This window comes from Sus scrofa, chromosome 7, assembly GCF_054392235.1.
Source record: "Sus scrofa isolate SSC_HxYL_T2T_F1_AM1 chromosome 7, Sscrofa_HxYL_maternal_Yorkshire_Landrace_v2.0, whole genome shotgun sequence".
NCBI lineage: Eukaryota > Metazoa > Chordata > Mammalia > Artiodactyla > Suidae > Sus > Sus scrofa.
The window spans coordinates 973,213-988,665 of NC_139389.1; the positions used below are offsets into that span (position 1 = coordinate 973,213).

Genomic DNA, 15,453 nt, shown 5'->3' on the forward strand with positions numbered 1-15,453 from the left:
GCCCAGAGGTCACCTCTCAACCCGGACCCTCTGGCGATCACCGGCCAGCTGGCCGTCAACATTCCCAGGCACCAAGTCCCTTAGCGCCTCGCTGGAGAGCTCCCGCTTGGGAGACAGACACCACCTCGGCAAAGCAGCCCAGCAGAGGGTCAGGCGGTACAGCCGACAGGTGCATAGGGCACACAGCGTGCGCAGAAAGGGAACGTGTACAGGTACGTGGGTGTGCTGTGTGTCTGTGTGTGTGCGTCTATGTGCGTGTGAGCGTCTGAGTGTGTGTGTCTGTGTGTTGAGTGTCTGAGAGTGTCTGTGTTGTGTGTATCTGGATGTTGTGTGGGGGGTGTGTGTGTGTGTGTGTGTGTGAGAGAGAGAGAGATAGAGAGAGGCAGTGGCCTCGGGTTCTCGACCCCGCAGGCCGTGGACGGCCCTGTGTGGCAGGGCTCCTGCGGGTCCGGGCTCAGTCAGGCCCCCAGACGAACTTGCGGGGACCCGCGCCTCCCTTCCGAGGCCCAGCCCTGCCCGGGGTGGATCTCGCGCTGCTTCCCCGCACACGGCCGCAGAGCCCGTGGGGAGGAGAGGAGCACCTCGAATTCAGTTTCCTGGGCTCGGTTTGGAGACACGCAAGCGCGCGCGCGGGCGCGGAGGGGCGGCGCCGGCGGGGGCGGGGCGCTTACCACTTCGGTGGGGCGGTAGTACTTGAGGTCCACCCTCACGTGCACCCTGCCGCTCTCCTTGCACCTGCCCACTTCGTGCTCGTCCTTTCCTTCCCACCTGCGGAGAAGAGAAGACGCGTCAGCCCGGCGTGCTGGGCCCCCGGCAGGCCCAGTCCCCGACGGGCCTCTCCCCGCAGCGGTGCGCGGCGTGGGAACGCGGAGGAACCGGGCGGCTTTCGGGGACTTCAGAGATTGCGTACTTCTCCAGATCGGTCTTCATGAAGTCAGTGACTACAAATTAATCTCCTCTGTCTGTCCCTTCCTTTTAAAAACACGTTGGGGGCAGTTTTCAGAGAATTCACTATAAATTCAGCGCACTCCACTTAGTAAGTTTCGTGCCCTTGTTACCGTCGCGTCACGATTCCCGGCGGCTCCTCGCTTTGTCCCGCAGCCGGGCCACTGGGAGACCGACGGTGATTAATCCCACAAAGTGCAACGACAAACGCTCCTGTCCTGCTCCGCCTCTGACGCAGCTCGAGGCCATGCGGGCTCAGGCTTCCCTCCCTCAACACGCAAGGCCGATAACAGCTAAGGACCCCGAGCCCAGCCCGACGGGTCATAGGCCGAAGGGGCGCATTCACCAGTTTCGAGAGGAGCCTCGGCCGGAGCTCCATCGTCCCTCTCGTTTGGAAAAGGAGCGAGGCCACTGGCTCTCAGCTGACCTCTGGCTTTCTACAAACTGATACCCCAGCAACGAAAAATACAATCTCATTTGAATTGTTTTTACAAGTGGAACTTTTTGGCAAAGAAAGAAAATGACAAAGAAATGCCTGATTTCAGGGCCTGCTCCCCGAGCGGGCCGGCTGAACCCGCCTGAGAGCTCCCGTGACAAAGGGGCAGTTCTGGGCCCCCCGCCCCCTAGTCCCAGAGGGCATCTGAAGAAAAGGGCACTGTGCTGGTGCTGGCTCGTCCACCGCAGGTGCCACTGCCAAGGGGCACTGAGTGTTGATGGCGGTTGTGGATGGACACAGATGCGGCAGCGGAGACGGAACCTGACCTCCTGGGCTTTCCCGCTGACCCGTCACCTGGAGTCCGACCTTGATCCACTTCCGACAGCACAGCGTGGGAGAGCGCCCCCTCTTGTCTTTCTCAACATCCTCCCATGTCCGCAGGGAAACACCCTCTGAGGAAAGTGAAGGGCGCGCCTTGGTGGGGCCTGACCTGCTGGGTACCGCGCCCACCTGCTTCGCTCAGGGGAGTGGTCCTGCCCACACCCGCAGGCCGGCTGCCGGCTCAGCGCGGTCCGTTCCGACCACCAGGGCCTCTCGGGGCCGCTTTGCAGTTCTGCCGAGAAGGGGCAAAGTCGGGAGGGACCTGTACCTGAGGTGACCTGATGCCCGCAGGCCTCCCCTGCCTTCTCCTGATGCTGGTGGCTGAGCCCCCGGCTGCAGATGCGTCCACCAGCCCGGCCGCCCCTCCCAGGATGGCAAATCGTGGCCTCGCCCTATAATTGATATGGCCTCCCCGACAAGCAACGACCGCCAAGGAAAGGGCTGGAAAGCAGCACTGAGTTGGCAGAATCCACTTTCTAACTTGCTCTTGATCTGCAAGAGGGCAGTGAGCAGCCGTCTCAGCCAAGGGCCCGAAATGCTGAGCTACAGCCATACAGACACTCCTGTGTTAACAAGTCAAAGGTAACAGCTGACCTGTCCTAACAAGTCAAGTCATGCTGTGGCCGGAAGCAGAGCTGCGATGTTCATGAGATGACAGTGGCAACAGGGAGCAGACGGACGGCTCAGCTCATTAACCGCAACTAATGCCCATTAATTTAGACTAATAGCTCCTCAGCAGGGGTCCTGGATCATCCAACTTTTCAAATAAGTTGTGGGCTCCAAATGGGCATTAAATAGCAGGAGGCAGCCTGAGGGCGACGGCACCCAGCAGTCAGGCAAGAAGAGGTGCTTTTCAACCGCACCCGCCCGGGAGCCCTCCCAGGAACAAGCAGAGCAAAGCGAGCAGCTGCTCTCGAGTCTGGGCTGGGACGGCGCTCTGGGGGCCGTTTCCAGAGCACAGCTCCAACAGGGTACACGTGTGCAAACAGGAGCCGCCAGCAGCTACGACTTCCTGGCCAAGGACATGGGCCACGTGGGAGGAACGGCAGGTCCCGGACGAGGTCGGTGGTGGCACACACGTGGCCTCCTTCCCTGGGCCCCTGCAAAAGGAGCAGCCTCACAAGGCTAAAGGACAGAGACAGGCGAGCGGCACCCAGGTCTGGGGCTGTGGAGCAGGTGAGCGAGCGCTACAGGACGAGCAGAAGCCGGAGAGGCAGACGCGCGAGCCGGCCGCAGCAACACGGACCCTGGACCCACCTGGCCCTCGGGGAGCCCCCGGACGCTCAGGGCGGGAGGTGGGTGAAACCCCCCCCAGAGCAGTCTGACGCCCCACCCCTCCCGGGTCCCCATCACAGGGCAGCAGCCTCGCCCTCCCTGCGGAAGAAGGGGGCGGATTGAAGGTCACTGGGCCCCGGGTGGGGGTGGGGCCACCACGTAGAGAACAGCAAAGGTAGGCGGACTGCCTGCTGGGCCCCAGGGCTCCTCAGCCCCGACCTTGGGGTGAGGCTGCTTCTCCTGGGGGGGGGAGATGGAGTGAGACTGGTCCTCCTCCAGGGAGGTTGGGGGGCTGGGGTGAGGCTGGTCCCCCTCTGGGGGTGCTGACTCTCCTCTGGACTCAGATTCTCCAACTAAAGGGCCCTTGGGGGCACCCAGGGTGACCAGGACCCCCCAAGCTCTGATTATGTCCTCAAAATCTCCAATCGGCTTTTGGGGTCCTCTTTCAAACATAAGCAGAAAACCAAGGATGACCAGACAGACAGACCTGTACGAAGACAGACGCCACCACAGACCAATCAAAAGATAGCAGCTTGGAGGCAACAGAACCAACGGGGAAGAACAAACCCAAGCCCTCGCATGTACTTGTGCTGGTGTCTTCAGAGAGACAGGGAATGCTGCCACAGAAGCAACAGCAAGACACTCTATTAAAAGGACAGTTTGGGGGAAAAAAGATTTAGAAATTGAAACAAGTTCAGAAATTAAGAATTCAAGAGAAGATTCTGAAGATAAAATTGAGGAAATCTCCCAGAAAGCAGAGCAGAGAGACGGAAATCTGACAAAGGAAGAGAGGACAGCAGGAGGTGGTCCTGAGAGGCCAGTGTAGCAGCATTTCCAGAAAGAGAACAGAGAACAAGTATCTTACAAACGCATCTAGAAAAGTGGTCAGAGTGGAACGTGCACCTCCAGACTGAAAGGGCCCCTGAGGGCGTTTCAGAACGTGGGGACAGGGAGAAGGTCCCAGGGCCAGCGGGAGGGGGAGGTGGCGTGGCCCCGCGCCAAAGGGACACACACATCAAAGCCCCAGTGCAAGGCCTCATGGTTCTGCAGGGAAGAGACTTCCACCCGGAAATGTGCGCCAGCTCGCCTGGTCCTTCTGAGGACAGAGGGGGACATTTTCAGATGTGCTTGGTCAAAAAATATCTGCGTCGTGTGCACCATTCTCAGGAAACCTGTCAAGATTTTGCTTCAAACCTCGGAGTCTTAAGAAGGTGCTGGAAAACAGGGGATGCCAACGGTCGAGGGACGGCCGCCTTCACGCTGCCCTTCCACACCCACGTCCCCGTAAAGTCCACCGCGGAGTCCACACCGAGCCTCGGACAGCGTCGCCCGGGAGGGGCCCCGGGGGCCGGGTCTGCGGAAGGGCCCGCAGGCCGCCTCCAGCGCACCCTGGGCCACAGAGCGGGGCGTCCTCACGGGGCCTCGCAGACGCCGCTGCCAGCACGCCGTGGCCCCTGGCCCGCATCTCCCTTGCTTTCTGCTTTCTTGCCAGGGTCCCTGGACACGGTGAAGTAGAGAAGCCCCACTTTCCAGCCGTCTCGTCTCAGGTGTCATCCTCAGGAAAGCCGATGGTGTGACTGGCAGCGCCCAGCAGGGGCGGCTCCACGATCTACCCGGAGACCCCGAGGGCCGTGCCGACCGGTCCGCCGGGGGCGCCTCCGGGCCTTCGCTCATGCCATCCCACCCACTTGGAATGCAAACCGACTCTCAACTCCACCCACGTCCCGCTTCGCCCACGGCCCTCGGACGTCGGCCCTCCCGCCAGTCACGCTGCTGTGACTCCTGTGCTGATCCAGGGACGGGCCCAACACCCTCATCCTTTGTGACATCTGCACAGCACGTGTTCTGTTGTCACCTAGGAGCCTCTACTTGTCCAGGGCAGCCTGGCCCTAGAGTAAGAAAGTGGGAGAGGGCCCACCATCCCCTTGGCCTCAGGCTCAGTCCCCCCACCCCCCCATTCAAGGGGCGACTTCAGGGGCTGCAGTAGTTCCGAGGATCTGACACACTCTAGTCAAAGAGCTGGGTGCACATCTAACCCGGACGTGTCACCAACTCACACACCTGCCGCTTCAGCTCGGGTCCATGTGCCGTTAGGCTGCTCTGGGTGGGCTGTAAAGAACGGGGTAGCCCCCCTGGTGTCTCAGAAGTGCATCAGCATGAAGTGGCTGGACTTCCCAGTGGGCAGACTGTCTCAACGGTGAGGTGACCCTGTCTCTGCGCCACGACTGACGCCTGGCCGAGGCCTCAAAGGCTGGGTCGGCGGAGCTGTCGCCGTGGAGTTCTCAGGGCGCCCACACCCAGGGTGGACTTTCCAGGCAAGCTTCCCTCGGGGACAGTCTTGGGCCCCACGCAGATGCCCAGTGTCCCGGACTGGACTCAACTTGGATAGAGGGTGTGGACATCGGGCAGGGGGCGGGAGGCAGGGAGCGGGTGGGTGGCCTCGGGGGCTGGTCTGAGATGCAGCGGGCACCGTGCGCGTGGGTACAGGTATGAAATCCTCCCAGAGGAAGAGGCTGAGGGGGCTTCCCTCCTCCGACGCCCCCCAAACGTTGCCCTTAAAGTACACCGGTCACAAAGCCTGACTGCAAGGATGTGCGTTTCCCCAAGAGCAGCCGGCGCAGCGCTTCTGCAGGAGGCGTATCGGGGCGCGGCTATGGCCCGAGCCCAGCCCGGCCCTGCGGCCGCCCCCCGCCCCCGCCAGGCCCTGGGCCAGGACGCCCACCCACCAGGACACACGCCCCAATTAGGGGCGAGGTGCACGAACACAGACGCTTGTTGTCTCAGCCAGGAGGCTCTTAGAAACGCGTTTCTTTGAAACGCTGTAATAATGTTTGCCTTTGTTGTTTGACTGAAAATGAAGATAGGGCACCGCAAACCATGATACGTATCTCCACCGGCTGAACGCGCCCCCAGCAGCAGTGGTGCTGGCAGGCTAGTCCTGCAACCTCTTCCCCAAATGGAACACGACTAATGACAGAAAATTAGTCGGGACACGCACTGGCCTGTCTGCTTCATGCCATCACTTTAACCGCAGGCAAAAGCACTTCCTGCACGTGACGTGGTGATAAGGTGACAGTGAGCGAGGGGCACAGCCTGACGCTGACAACAACTCACAACAAGACCCCTGCAAACACAGAGACACACGTGCATATGCAGACACTTACCTACATACATACACATAACACACACACACACACACACACACGCAGCCACACAACACACACACACACAGACACACGTGCACATACACACACACAGCCACACAATACATACACATGTACACACACACAGACACACGTGCACATACAGACACATAAGTACACACACCCCACCACACACATTCACACATGCACATACATATGTACATATACACACAGACACACTCTCACACACACACCCTCACACATACACATACACACAGACACATACATAATACACACTCACACATAAACACACACACACACTCTGGGCTCAGGCTGATGACCACGAGTGCCATGGGGACGAGCTTCTGCCTGCCTCGCCCACTTCTCACCTTTCTTCCTGAAACACCACCTGCTGAGGGGGGCCATCCCCTGAAATGGTGGGTCCCCTGGGCTGCACAGAAGCGCCTCCCCTGCACAGCAGGACGGCTGCAGTGATGTCTCCAAGTGACCCGCTACCGATGGGTTCTATTTCTGCATTAGGCTACATCCCCAGAAATGCCACCAACCCTGCTCTCTGCCCGAGGTCCACACAGGGGGGACGAGGGTGGCAGCGCAGGGGTGGGGGCAGTGACAGAGCTGCAGGCCCTGGATCGCATGTCTTGGGGCCGCACGGGGTTCACTTTTAGTCCCTTAAAGACAGAAGAACTCTGATCTAGAGAGGAAAAAACGCTCCCTCCCTTTCTCCCCCCCCGCCCCCCAACAAAGCCAGCGTCCTTACGCTAAGGCTGTGCCTTCTTCCACGGAAATTTCACACGCACTTAAAAATCAGAATTTATACACATCATCCCTCACAACTTTGGGAGCTTAAGCGAATACTCCTAACAATAAAGTGTCACGCTTTATTCCCTAAGAAAACACAAAAAGCCTACTTATTTTAGAAAGTAAGATGTTGAGTTGTGAGCCGTGTAGCATTCTAACAGAAACTTTGGAGGGTTATCTGAAAGCAACACGAATTCTCTACTTAAAAGATACTTTTAAAACCTCAATTCCAATACAAGTGATCCACAATACATTTGCAAACCCACAAAAGGGTATGAATAATCTTCTTGAAACATGAAATGTTTTCCTTAAAAAATGAAACAGAGGGTGTAAAGATAATCTAGACGACAAACTGCCTCGAAAAGATTATTTTACACCCTCCTGCTTTTTGTTTCTTACTTAGGGTTTCAACTCCCAGCATTGTACTTAAAATTAAAAAGTCCCTACGCTTCATCTTCTCTAAGGAGTATAATTATTCTCCTGCACGATGTGTTTATGCAAAACAAACTTGTAAGTCGGGCAGTGACGCAAGGAGGAAAACGCAGGAGAATGACAAGCGACAAGAAGGGGACCGTGACGGAAACTTCCGCTCTTCGTGTTGCAATTCGGAAGCAAAGTTACCTGAAGCCGCTGCAAACAAGGATGTTGGTCACGGGTTTACAACGTTCACTTATTCTTGAGATTAAACAGCATCAGATGTTTCAAGATGCCAAACGCTCTAGGAAAGCATGTGAAATGCTCCCTGAAAGACGAGCTCTTGGACTTTCCCGTTTCCAGGGCTACTCTGGACAGGCGGCTGCCGCAGTCTCCGCCCGAAGCACAGTAGCTTCTAAGTTCAATTAAGCTGCTGGGGAGCTCCTGCGAGCTGGGGGGTTGAGCCCCTGAGGATTCCCGGAGGGCCCGCAGGCTCCTTCCGCGGCCCTGGGGTGGCTTCTGTCCTCGAAGCCGAGGGTCTCGTCTCCTGCTGAGACGCCCTGCTCTGCACCAAGGGACCCTGTCATCTTCGGCTGGCCGCTTTCAAACTGGAGCAAAGAAGCGAAGCAGGTGCGCCTCCAGCTTTCGGTCCCTCGTGTCCCTCGAGCACCCAACGTTATGCTGCTGGAACGTGACCCCAGAGGACACCGTCCAGGCAGTGCCTTCTGCCTGACGCCCATTAAAGTCAACTGCACAGAAGTGACCCCCGGGGGGCAAACCTGCCCCGGGGCCCACGGGACAGGCCTCCCGGGGAAACCTGCAGGGTATAGCTTTTGCCGTTTCAGGCAACCTGCCCCCACCCCCATCCCACATGCCACACACGCAAACCCTGAAACCCAGCTCCCGACTAGCAAACCTCTTTCCGTTCCTGACACGAGCAAACCTGGACGGACTCAGCCCGTCTGCCTCGGGCCGGGCGGAAGGCGAGGTCAGAAAGGGCCCGGCCCAGATCCCACTGCGAGAGCGGACGGCCGGGCCCAGCAGGGAAGGCTGACTAACCGCCACGTCGAAGGGCCGAGGGCTTGGACGTGGTGACTGTGTCGAGGGAGGTTCAATTTGACCCGCGCGTCCATGACGCCACAGGCTTTGCGACCGAGCGGCCCAGGGACCCGCAGCTTGGATGGGCGCCCCTGGGCGTCCAGCTGGACACTTGGAACTTCAGGCTCGGCCCCGACCTACTGATCCCAAAGCTGCCTCTTGGCAGGGTGCCCGGGAGGCTCGCAGAACACCAGCAGGTGAGGGCTTGGGCTCCATGGGGTGGGGGCAGCAGCCAGGACCTCCCTCCGGCTGAGCCGGGCGCCGAGCTGGCCTCCTGAAACTGCGTCTCCGCCGAGCGTCGCTGCCAAGTCCCTTCTGGTCCGGAAGCAGCAACCTTGGTGTTATTTAATTCTGCCCCATGCCCCCTCCTTCCCTCGGACCCAGTTCCGCACGTGGGGCTCTCTGACACTGGCCCACAGGTAACTCAGACGCTGTCGGGTTCTGTTTTTCCTTCAGACGTTCATCTTCTGTGCTTCATCTTGCACCATCTCAGGAACTAGTTAGGTCTGTGAGTTTACGAGTTTTTCTTTTCCCCGCAGTACATGCTCTCTTCTTGGTGCCGACAGGAGCTCCTCTCAGCTCTCTAACGTATCACCTCTGCAAGTTCCGTCGGGCTCTTTTAAAAACAGCGTGCTCTGTTCTTCTTCAGGGACTTGGACACCTTATCGTAGCTGTTTCAACGACCTCGCGTCTCATCTTTATTATTCCTCAGCCTGCGTTTATTGATGGATTTTGCCCTTGATCCCAGGTCACCGTCTCCTGCTTCGTGACACGCTTCCCAAGTTCTGGTTGATAGCTGAATGCTACGAATTTTATGCTGCCGAGTCTCAATTGTACCGTCCTCCTGGGAAGAAGAGTAGCCTTCGCAGGGCAGGAGGCTGAGCTCCTCGTGTCCGGCGTGTGTGAAGCTTTGCTCGCCGGGGCCTAGAGCAGCCATGACTCAGGGAGCAGTGCCCCCTTGCTGGCCGGCCCCTCTGGAACCTGTGCCGCGTCCTCTGCGTGACGCATGAGGTCGCTGCGTGACGGCTGAAACCCCCGAGCTTGGGCGCCCTCACTCCATCAACTCCTGGCTCCCAGGGAGTCCCTTCTCCAGGCTTGGGGAATTTCTTCTTCTCATGCTACAAAGCCATGGTGGGCTCCTTACGCGTATTTCTGGAGCTCTTTTCCTTCGTAGATTCCCGCCTTTCTAGAACTTGGCCCCACAACATCCAGATGCTGCACGTGCTTGCTCTCTGTTGGAGTTCCTCCTCCGGGCTCCAAGGTCACGGCTGGCCTCCGGGAAGAAGGCCACGTGCTTGCAGGCTCACCTATGAGTCTCTTTTCTACCAGGGATCATGGCCTGTTGTCCAACGGTTGTTTTATGTATTTTATAAAACATATATTTTATACTTATATAAAAATCTATATATGTTTTATAAAACAACCTAGTTTTTCAAGATAGGAGGTTTAATCTGATTTCTGTTGCTCCACCATAGCTAGAAGCAGAAAGTATTTCTTCTACTTTTTTTTTTTTTTTTGGTCTTTGTCTTTTTTGCCATTTCTAGGGCCACCCCCATGGCATGTGGAGGTTCCCAGGCGAGGGGTCTAATCGGAGCTGTAGCTGCTGGCCTACACCAGAGCCACAGCAACACAGGATCTGAGCCGCGTCTGCGACCCACACCACAGCTCATGGCAACACTGGATCCTTAACCCACTGAGCAAGGCCAGGGATTGAACCCGAAACCTCATCGCTCCTAGTGGGATTCGTTAACCACTGAGCCACAATGGGAACTCCCTTTCTTCTATTTTCAAAGTGAATCTTGGAAAAAAGTTTGGCAACTCCTCAAAAAGTTACACATAGAATTGCCATAAGACCAGGGATTTCACTGCGAAGTCCAGACCCCAGAAGAACTGAAGGCAGGGATGGAAACAGGTGTCTGTTGTGTGTGCACTGCAGCTGCAAGGCGGGAGGAGCCAAGTGTTAACAGCGGATGATGGTTAAGCAACACGTGATCCAGCCACATAATGGAATATCACTCAGCCTTGAAGAGTGAGATACCAACATGGCCATGACACAGAGGGACCTTGCGGACACTCAGCCTCGGAGGAACAAATGCCAGGTGATTCTACTTATATGAGGTGCCAAGAGCGCTCAGGTTCACAGGGATGGTAAGTAGGAGGCTGGGGCCCGGGGCTGGGGGAGGAGGGTGGGGAATCAGCGAACAGTGGGGACGGAGTTTCAGTGGAGGAGGATGTCCGGGTTCTGGAGACGTGGTGACGGTTGTTCCGTGCTGTGACCACGTCCCACGCTCCACAGGGAGCAGAGCAGCGAGAAGGAAAGCTCTGCAGGGCCCAGCCGAGACCAGCCCCCAGCCACACTCACACGATGGTCTTGCCGATGTGCAAAAACGACTTCTCGACAAATTCCCGGACGCTGTGCACCTCCCCCGTGGCTATGACGAAGTCTTCGGGCTCGTCACTCTGCAGCATCAGCCACATGGCCTGCAAAGAGAGAGGCAGGAAGGCGTGAGACGACGCCCAGCTGCCAGCGGGAAACGCCGCCCCCAACACCCATCCCAGGGCACGAGGCACAGAGAGGCCTCAGGGTCGGTCCGAGCACACGTGGTGCCAGCAGGGCAGCTGGAGACGAGAGGGGTCGGGGCCAGGAGGGGCCAGGCTCCCACAGAGCGGAATCGATTGGTTATGATAAGGGTACGCAGCTGCCTTATTCGGAGGCCGGGTCGGCTGCTGGTGAACTTTCCTCTCCTTGGATCCAGGGCAGCAACTCTACCACGGAGCCCTGCTTCTGGACCGGTCTGGGGTCCCCAGTCTGGGCCCTGGCCTGGCCTGTGTCCCCAGGTTCCCTGTGGTGACGGTTCAGAACCACTGGCCTCACTGGGGCCCAGCTGGCCTTCGGCCACCTCCCCAGCAGAGCTGGCCCTCCAGCTTCCCACACCCTGTGCAAGCGCGCGTGTGCTCTCACGTGCACACACACACACACACACACACACGCGCGTGCACATGCACACACACGCACACGTACACGCACACACATGCAGGCACACACACGTTTCTGGCTTTCTTCAAAGTACTTTGAAAGTTTTTCAGGAAAAATTAAATTATCCTCTGGCTAGAATTTCTATTTGAACATTTTTCTGAGGGATTAGTGTATAAATTTCAATGTGTTTTACTCGAATTTCCATTCTAAAAATAACATTCTGAATAGGTCTCCCAGGACCACTCAGCTTCTTTTACTTCTTTTGCGACACTATGTTGGGCTGGAATGGATCTGAACAAAATGAAATTTTCAGCTATGCGCAAGAAAGCCAGGGCTCGCTACAAATAAGAGGAGCAACTGTGGTCGCCGGTGCCCGGTGGGTCGCTTTGAACACGCGGCGCGTGAGCGGGACCTGGGATCCCGCAGCCTCTCCCTTCCCGAGAGCGGGTGCCCGGAATCCGTCCCCTCCCAGCAGACTCTCTGCGGCCCCTGACCTGCCAGCTTCCAGGCGTTTCCTGGAAAGGGCATGCTGCACCAGCCTCCGGGCGGGATGAGGCGGGAAAGGGACCTCAGCTCCTGGTTTACTCGTGGTTTTACCGGATGGTTCTTGGGATTTAACGGGGGAGGGTTTTGTTTAAATTTCCACCAAACATGATGAATGGTTATGCTGGCGGGGGTAGGGCAGGTGACACGCCAGGGCAGAGGAGTGACAGTGGGTTAGTCATTGGCCACAGCGCTGAGGCCAGGCAGCCCAGCGTGCCGCTGGGTCACGACCGGGACACGAAGGCCCCTGCGGCTGCACCCGGGGTTTGGTCCCTTTCTTCTCTGATGGACGCACAACTGAGGCAATCGCTCCCCTCCTCTCTCCTTCCTGCTCACACGCCGGACCCCTAACCCGTGAGCCGGCCAGGCCCACGCTGCGCTCCCACGGCCGCCAGCCCCGCGGCCGGTGCAGAAACGCTCCCGAGGCTGCACGCGCTTCAGACGGTCCCTCCCCGCGTCCCTGGCTCGAGGGACCCCGGGAGGGTCTGGCCGGCTTTCCCGGCCACGGACGCTCTCCACCCCTGCCCCGCGGGAAGAGACCGACTGCTCAGAGGGCCCCGGGCTGGGATCCCTCGACACAGGCGTGTCCCGTGACGCAAAGAGGGACGGTGCGGCTTCGCGCCCCGTCTCACTGGGCTGTCGGGGCACAGGGCCAGGTGAAATCCGATTCCAGGTCACCGACGTTTGGGGCCACGTCTGGGTGCTTACAGACACTCGCTCGGTTCGGACGGGCGCTCTCTTGCAGCTACACGACTGACCGATCTGCTTCACGTTCTGATTCATGGATGTCGAAATAAAACCTGAAAATTTTTCCAGAAAACCACCCTCTGGCTGTTCAGACGGCGAAGTGGCAGTCACAGGAAAGGGCTTCTCTCCTGGATTCGGTGTCCCGAGCGGCTCACGCTGGACCAGCCAGGAGAATAGCCAGCGTGCTTCGGCCCAGCTGACTGGCCACACCTGATTCCACGCATGCCTTTTGGGCTGCGATGTGTGTTTGTCTTGAAAACCTGGATTCTACCATCGCTGCCACCTCGCCATCAAGCCCCGGTTCAGCACCCAAGCCACAGACACTTATTAACCGAGCTGTCACCCATGAATAACAAGATTTGTTAATCGAGGTTATGTTTAACTGCGTTCACTGCCCTGCTGCCTTTTCAGCCCCGTGCGTTTGTGCTTTACGAACTGACGTTGTAAAAACATTCTAAACGCACAGCTGCACACACGTGTAAACACACATACATATGTAATGGGGAGAAGGTCTACAGAGAAGTTCTCATAAAAATCACAGGCATTGGAACACACGGAAATTAAAATTCCCAACGCAGGGTGTGGATCTGCTCACATACATTCTCTTGGTTCAGGAGCTGTTTTCCTGACCACAGCCTGGCGTTTTCAGTTTGAGTCAGGACATCAAGCAGCCCTGGGCGAGGCCGGGCCTTGTGCTTTGTGGGGGGACCCTCTCAGGTCAGTGGGAAAGAAGGTTCGCCCCAGACAGGGCCCTAACGCTGAAAGAGCTGGGAAACAGGTGCTAAGTGGCTAGTAAACAGGACCACACTGAGAAAATCATCCAGCACAAGACCAAAAACTCAGTCCAGTAACTTCTCCCCAGGCGAAAATCCTGAGTTCTGTGGATTCCTTTGTCGGGGGTTTTTCAGACGTTTTAAAGATACAAGGTTAATGGACAGGAAAAAAAATCATTAGATAGTAATTTAATAAAAACACCTCCAAGAATAAAACAATTTTGACAGAGATCTCGCCCTTGCTGGTCACATATCCTGGACACTGAGGAGGCCGGGCAGCCCCGAGGGCCTCGTCCTTTCCCGCAGGCACGAAGTCCAAGGCTGGGGCAGCACACGCCAAAGGCCCCTGGCCTGTGCCAGTCATTCCCAGTCGGTCTCTCTGGGCACCGTCTGTTCCCAGCACGCAGTCTCCGGTCGGGCCTTTCTCTCTGGCCCCCGAAGAGCCCAGCTCTCCCCCGGGCTCGGTTTCTGGCTCAGGCCTCAGCCGGGCACTAGCTGTGCCTCCTTCTGCCGCCCTCTCTGCCACGCCTGCTGTCGCAGAGACGCCTGGCCGGTCTTCCTCTGTGCGACGTGCTGGCTCCTCCCTGCTCTCCCGCACCCGGTGGCGTCTACGTTACAGTCTCTTGCTAACGGGGCCTCGATCCCTGCGGTGATTTTCCTTCTTGTGTCCACGTCTTTCCTGATTACTTCTTGCTTAACTCTTCCACTCATTTCGAGTCGAGCTCTTCCTTAAAGGGTCGGAGAGCACACACTTTAGACGTGGGAGTCCGAGGCGTCCACCACAACCACTCAGTCCGGCTGCTGGAGCACAGAGACGGCCTCGGACAGCACGGAAGACGGCCTCTGTCCACCTCGGCTTTCAGCGGACAGAACAAAATTGCGTCGCCTGTGATTCCTCGGGATCCGTGCTATTTTCCTGTGAGCGCTCCGGCTCACACTCCGAGCCATTCCTCTGTTTCGTCCTCCTCGTCTCCCCGCAGCCCTCGCCCCGCCCACATGCCCTTCCGGTATCATCGCCGTCTGAACGAGGCTGCGAGTTTGCTGCAGAATCGGCTGAGGAGGAACGGGCATGCAGGACGGGCGGCCTGCGCCCAGGTCAGAGTTCTCTCAAAACCTTCCGACCAAGCTCAGGACATTCTCCGACCCAGGACACGGCTGCCCTCGCTTCCCAGCCCGAAGTCCCCCCAGATCCGTCCCGGCTCCCCCTCTGGCAACACCTGCCAGCCGTCTGCAGGGACCTGGGCCTCTGGACAGTCCCCGCTGCCATGTCATTTTGTGGGGCTTTTAGGCTGAAGATTAATTTGAGCTGCTTCTCCAGCCACACACGCAGGCTCGGCTCATATATTCTGCGTGGGGCACGTGGACCCAAAGTCCGGTGGCCACATGAGTGGTGTCCTGGAGAACCATGGCGAGAAAGGCACCCACAAAGCACGTCTCACTCGTCCACTGCTGCTTAAGAAGCAGCCGAACCTTCTTCCCACTCAGGACTTTGTGTTCAGTGTCCGGGAGGGTTGGGCTGGTGGCCGAGGAGATCTGATGGGACTGGAGAACGGAGAAAGCCTCGCTCCTGGGCTCTGTTCAGCTTCTTTGTAGCACGAGCTGCAAGGCCTCCTACGGGCTCACGAGGCCACGGCTGGATGTGACAAGGTCCCCGTGCCCATCCTGCTGTGGCAGGAGGCATCTCCCCTGGGGGAAGCGTGGTGAGCTCACCTTGGGTGAGGGCGGTCGGGGCTGGGGCTGCCCCGTCTTGACTGTAGCATCAGCTGATTGCTTCAAACGAGCACTGAATCCTTCTCTGCTTTGCCGTGAGCACTTCGGCCGCAGCCTGCAGCCCCAGGTACCACCAGAGCAGCCCGACTCAGGCACTACCACCTGCAGGCGGAAGGCGCTCCCAGCCCCTGA

General features: G+C 58.0%; 1 protein-coding gene across 5 annotated transcripts in view; it reads right to left on the reverse strand.

Moving 5' to 3' along the window:
* The window catches only part of GMDS (GDP-mannose 4,6-dehydratase), a 434,734-nt gene that overhangs the window by 59,767 nt on the left and 359,514 nt on the right, over positions 1 to 15,453 (reverse strand). For 4 of the 5 annotated variants that reach the window (XM_084967197.1, XM_021099749.2, XM_021099748.2 and 1 more), the window contains 2 exons: positions 10,874 to 10,992; positions 672 to 768 (listed from right to left, as the gene is read on the reverse strand). In XM_084967197.1, coding sequence (XP_084823323.1) covers positions 672 to 768; positions 10,874 to 10,992 — 216 coding nt within the window. Of the gene's footprint in view, positions 1 to 41; positions 769 to 10,873; positions 10,993 to 15,453 lie in introns of all 5 variants that reach the window. The other variant, XR_014809429.1, reaches the window with a different exon arrangement.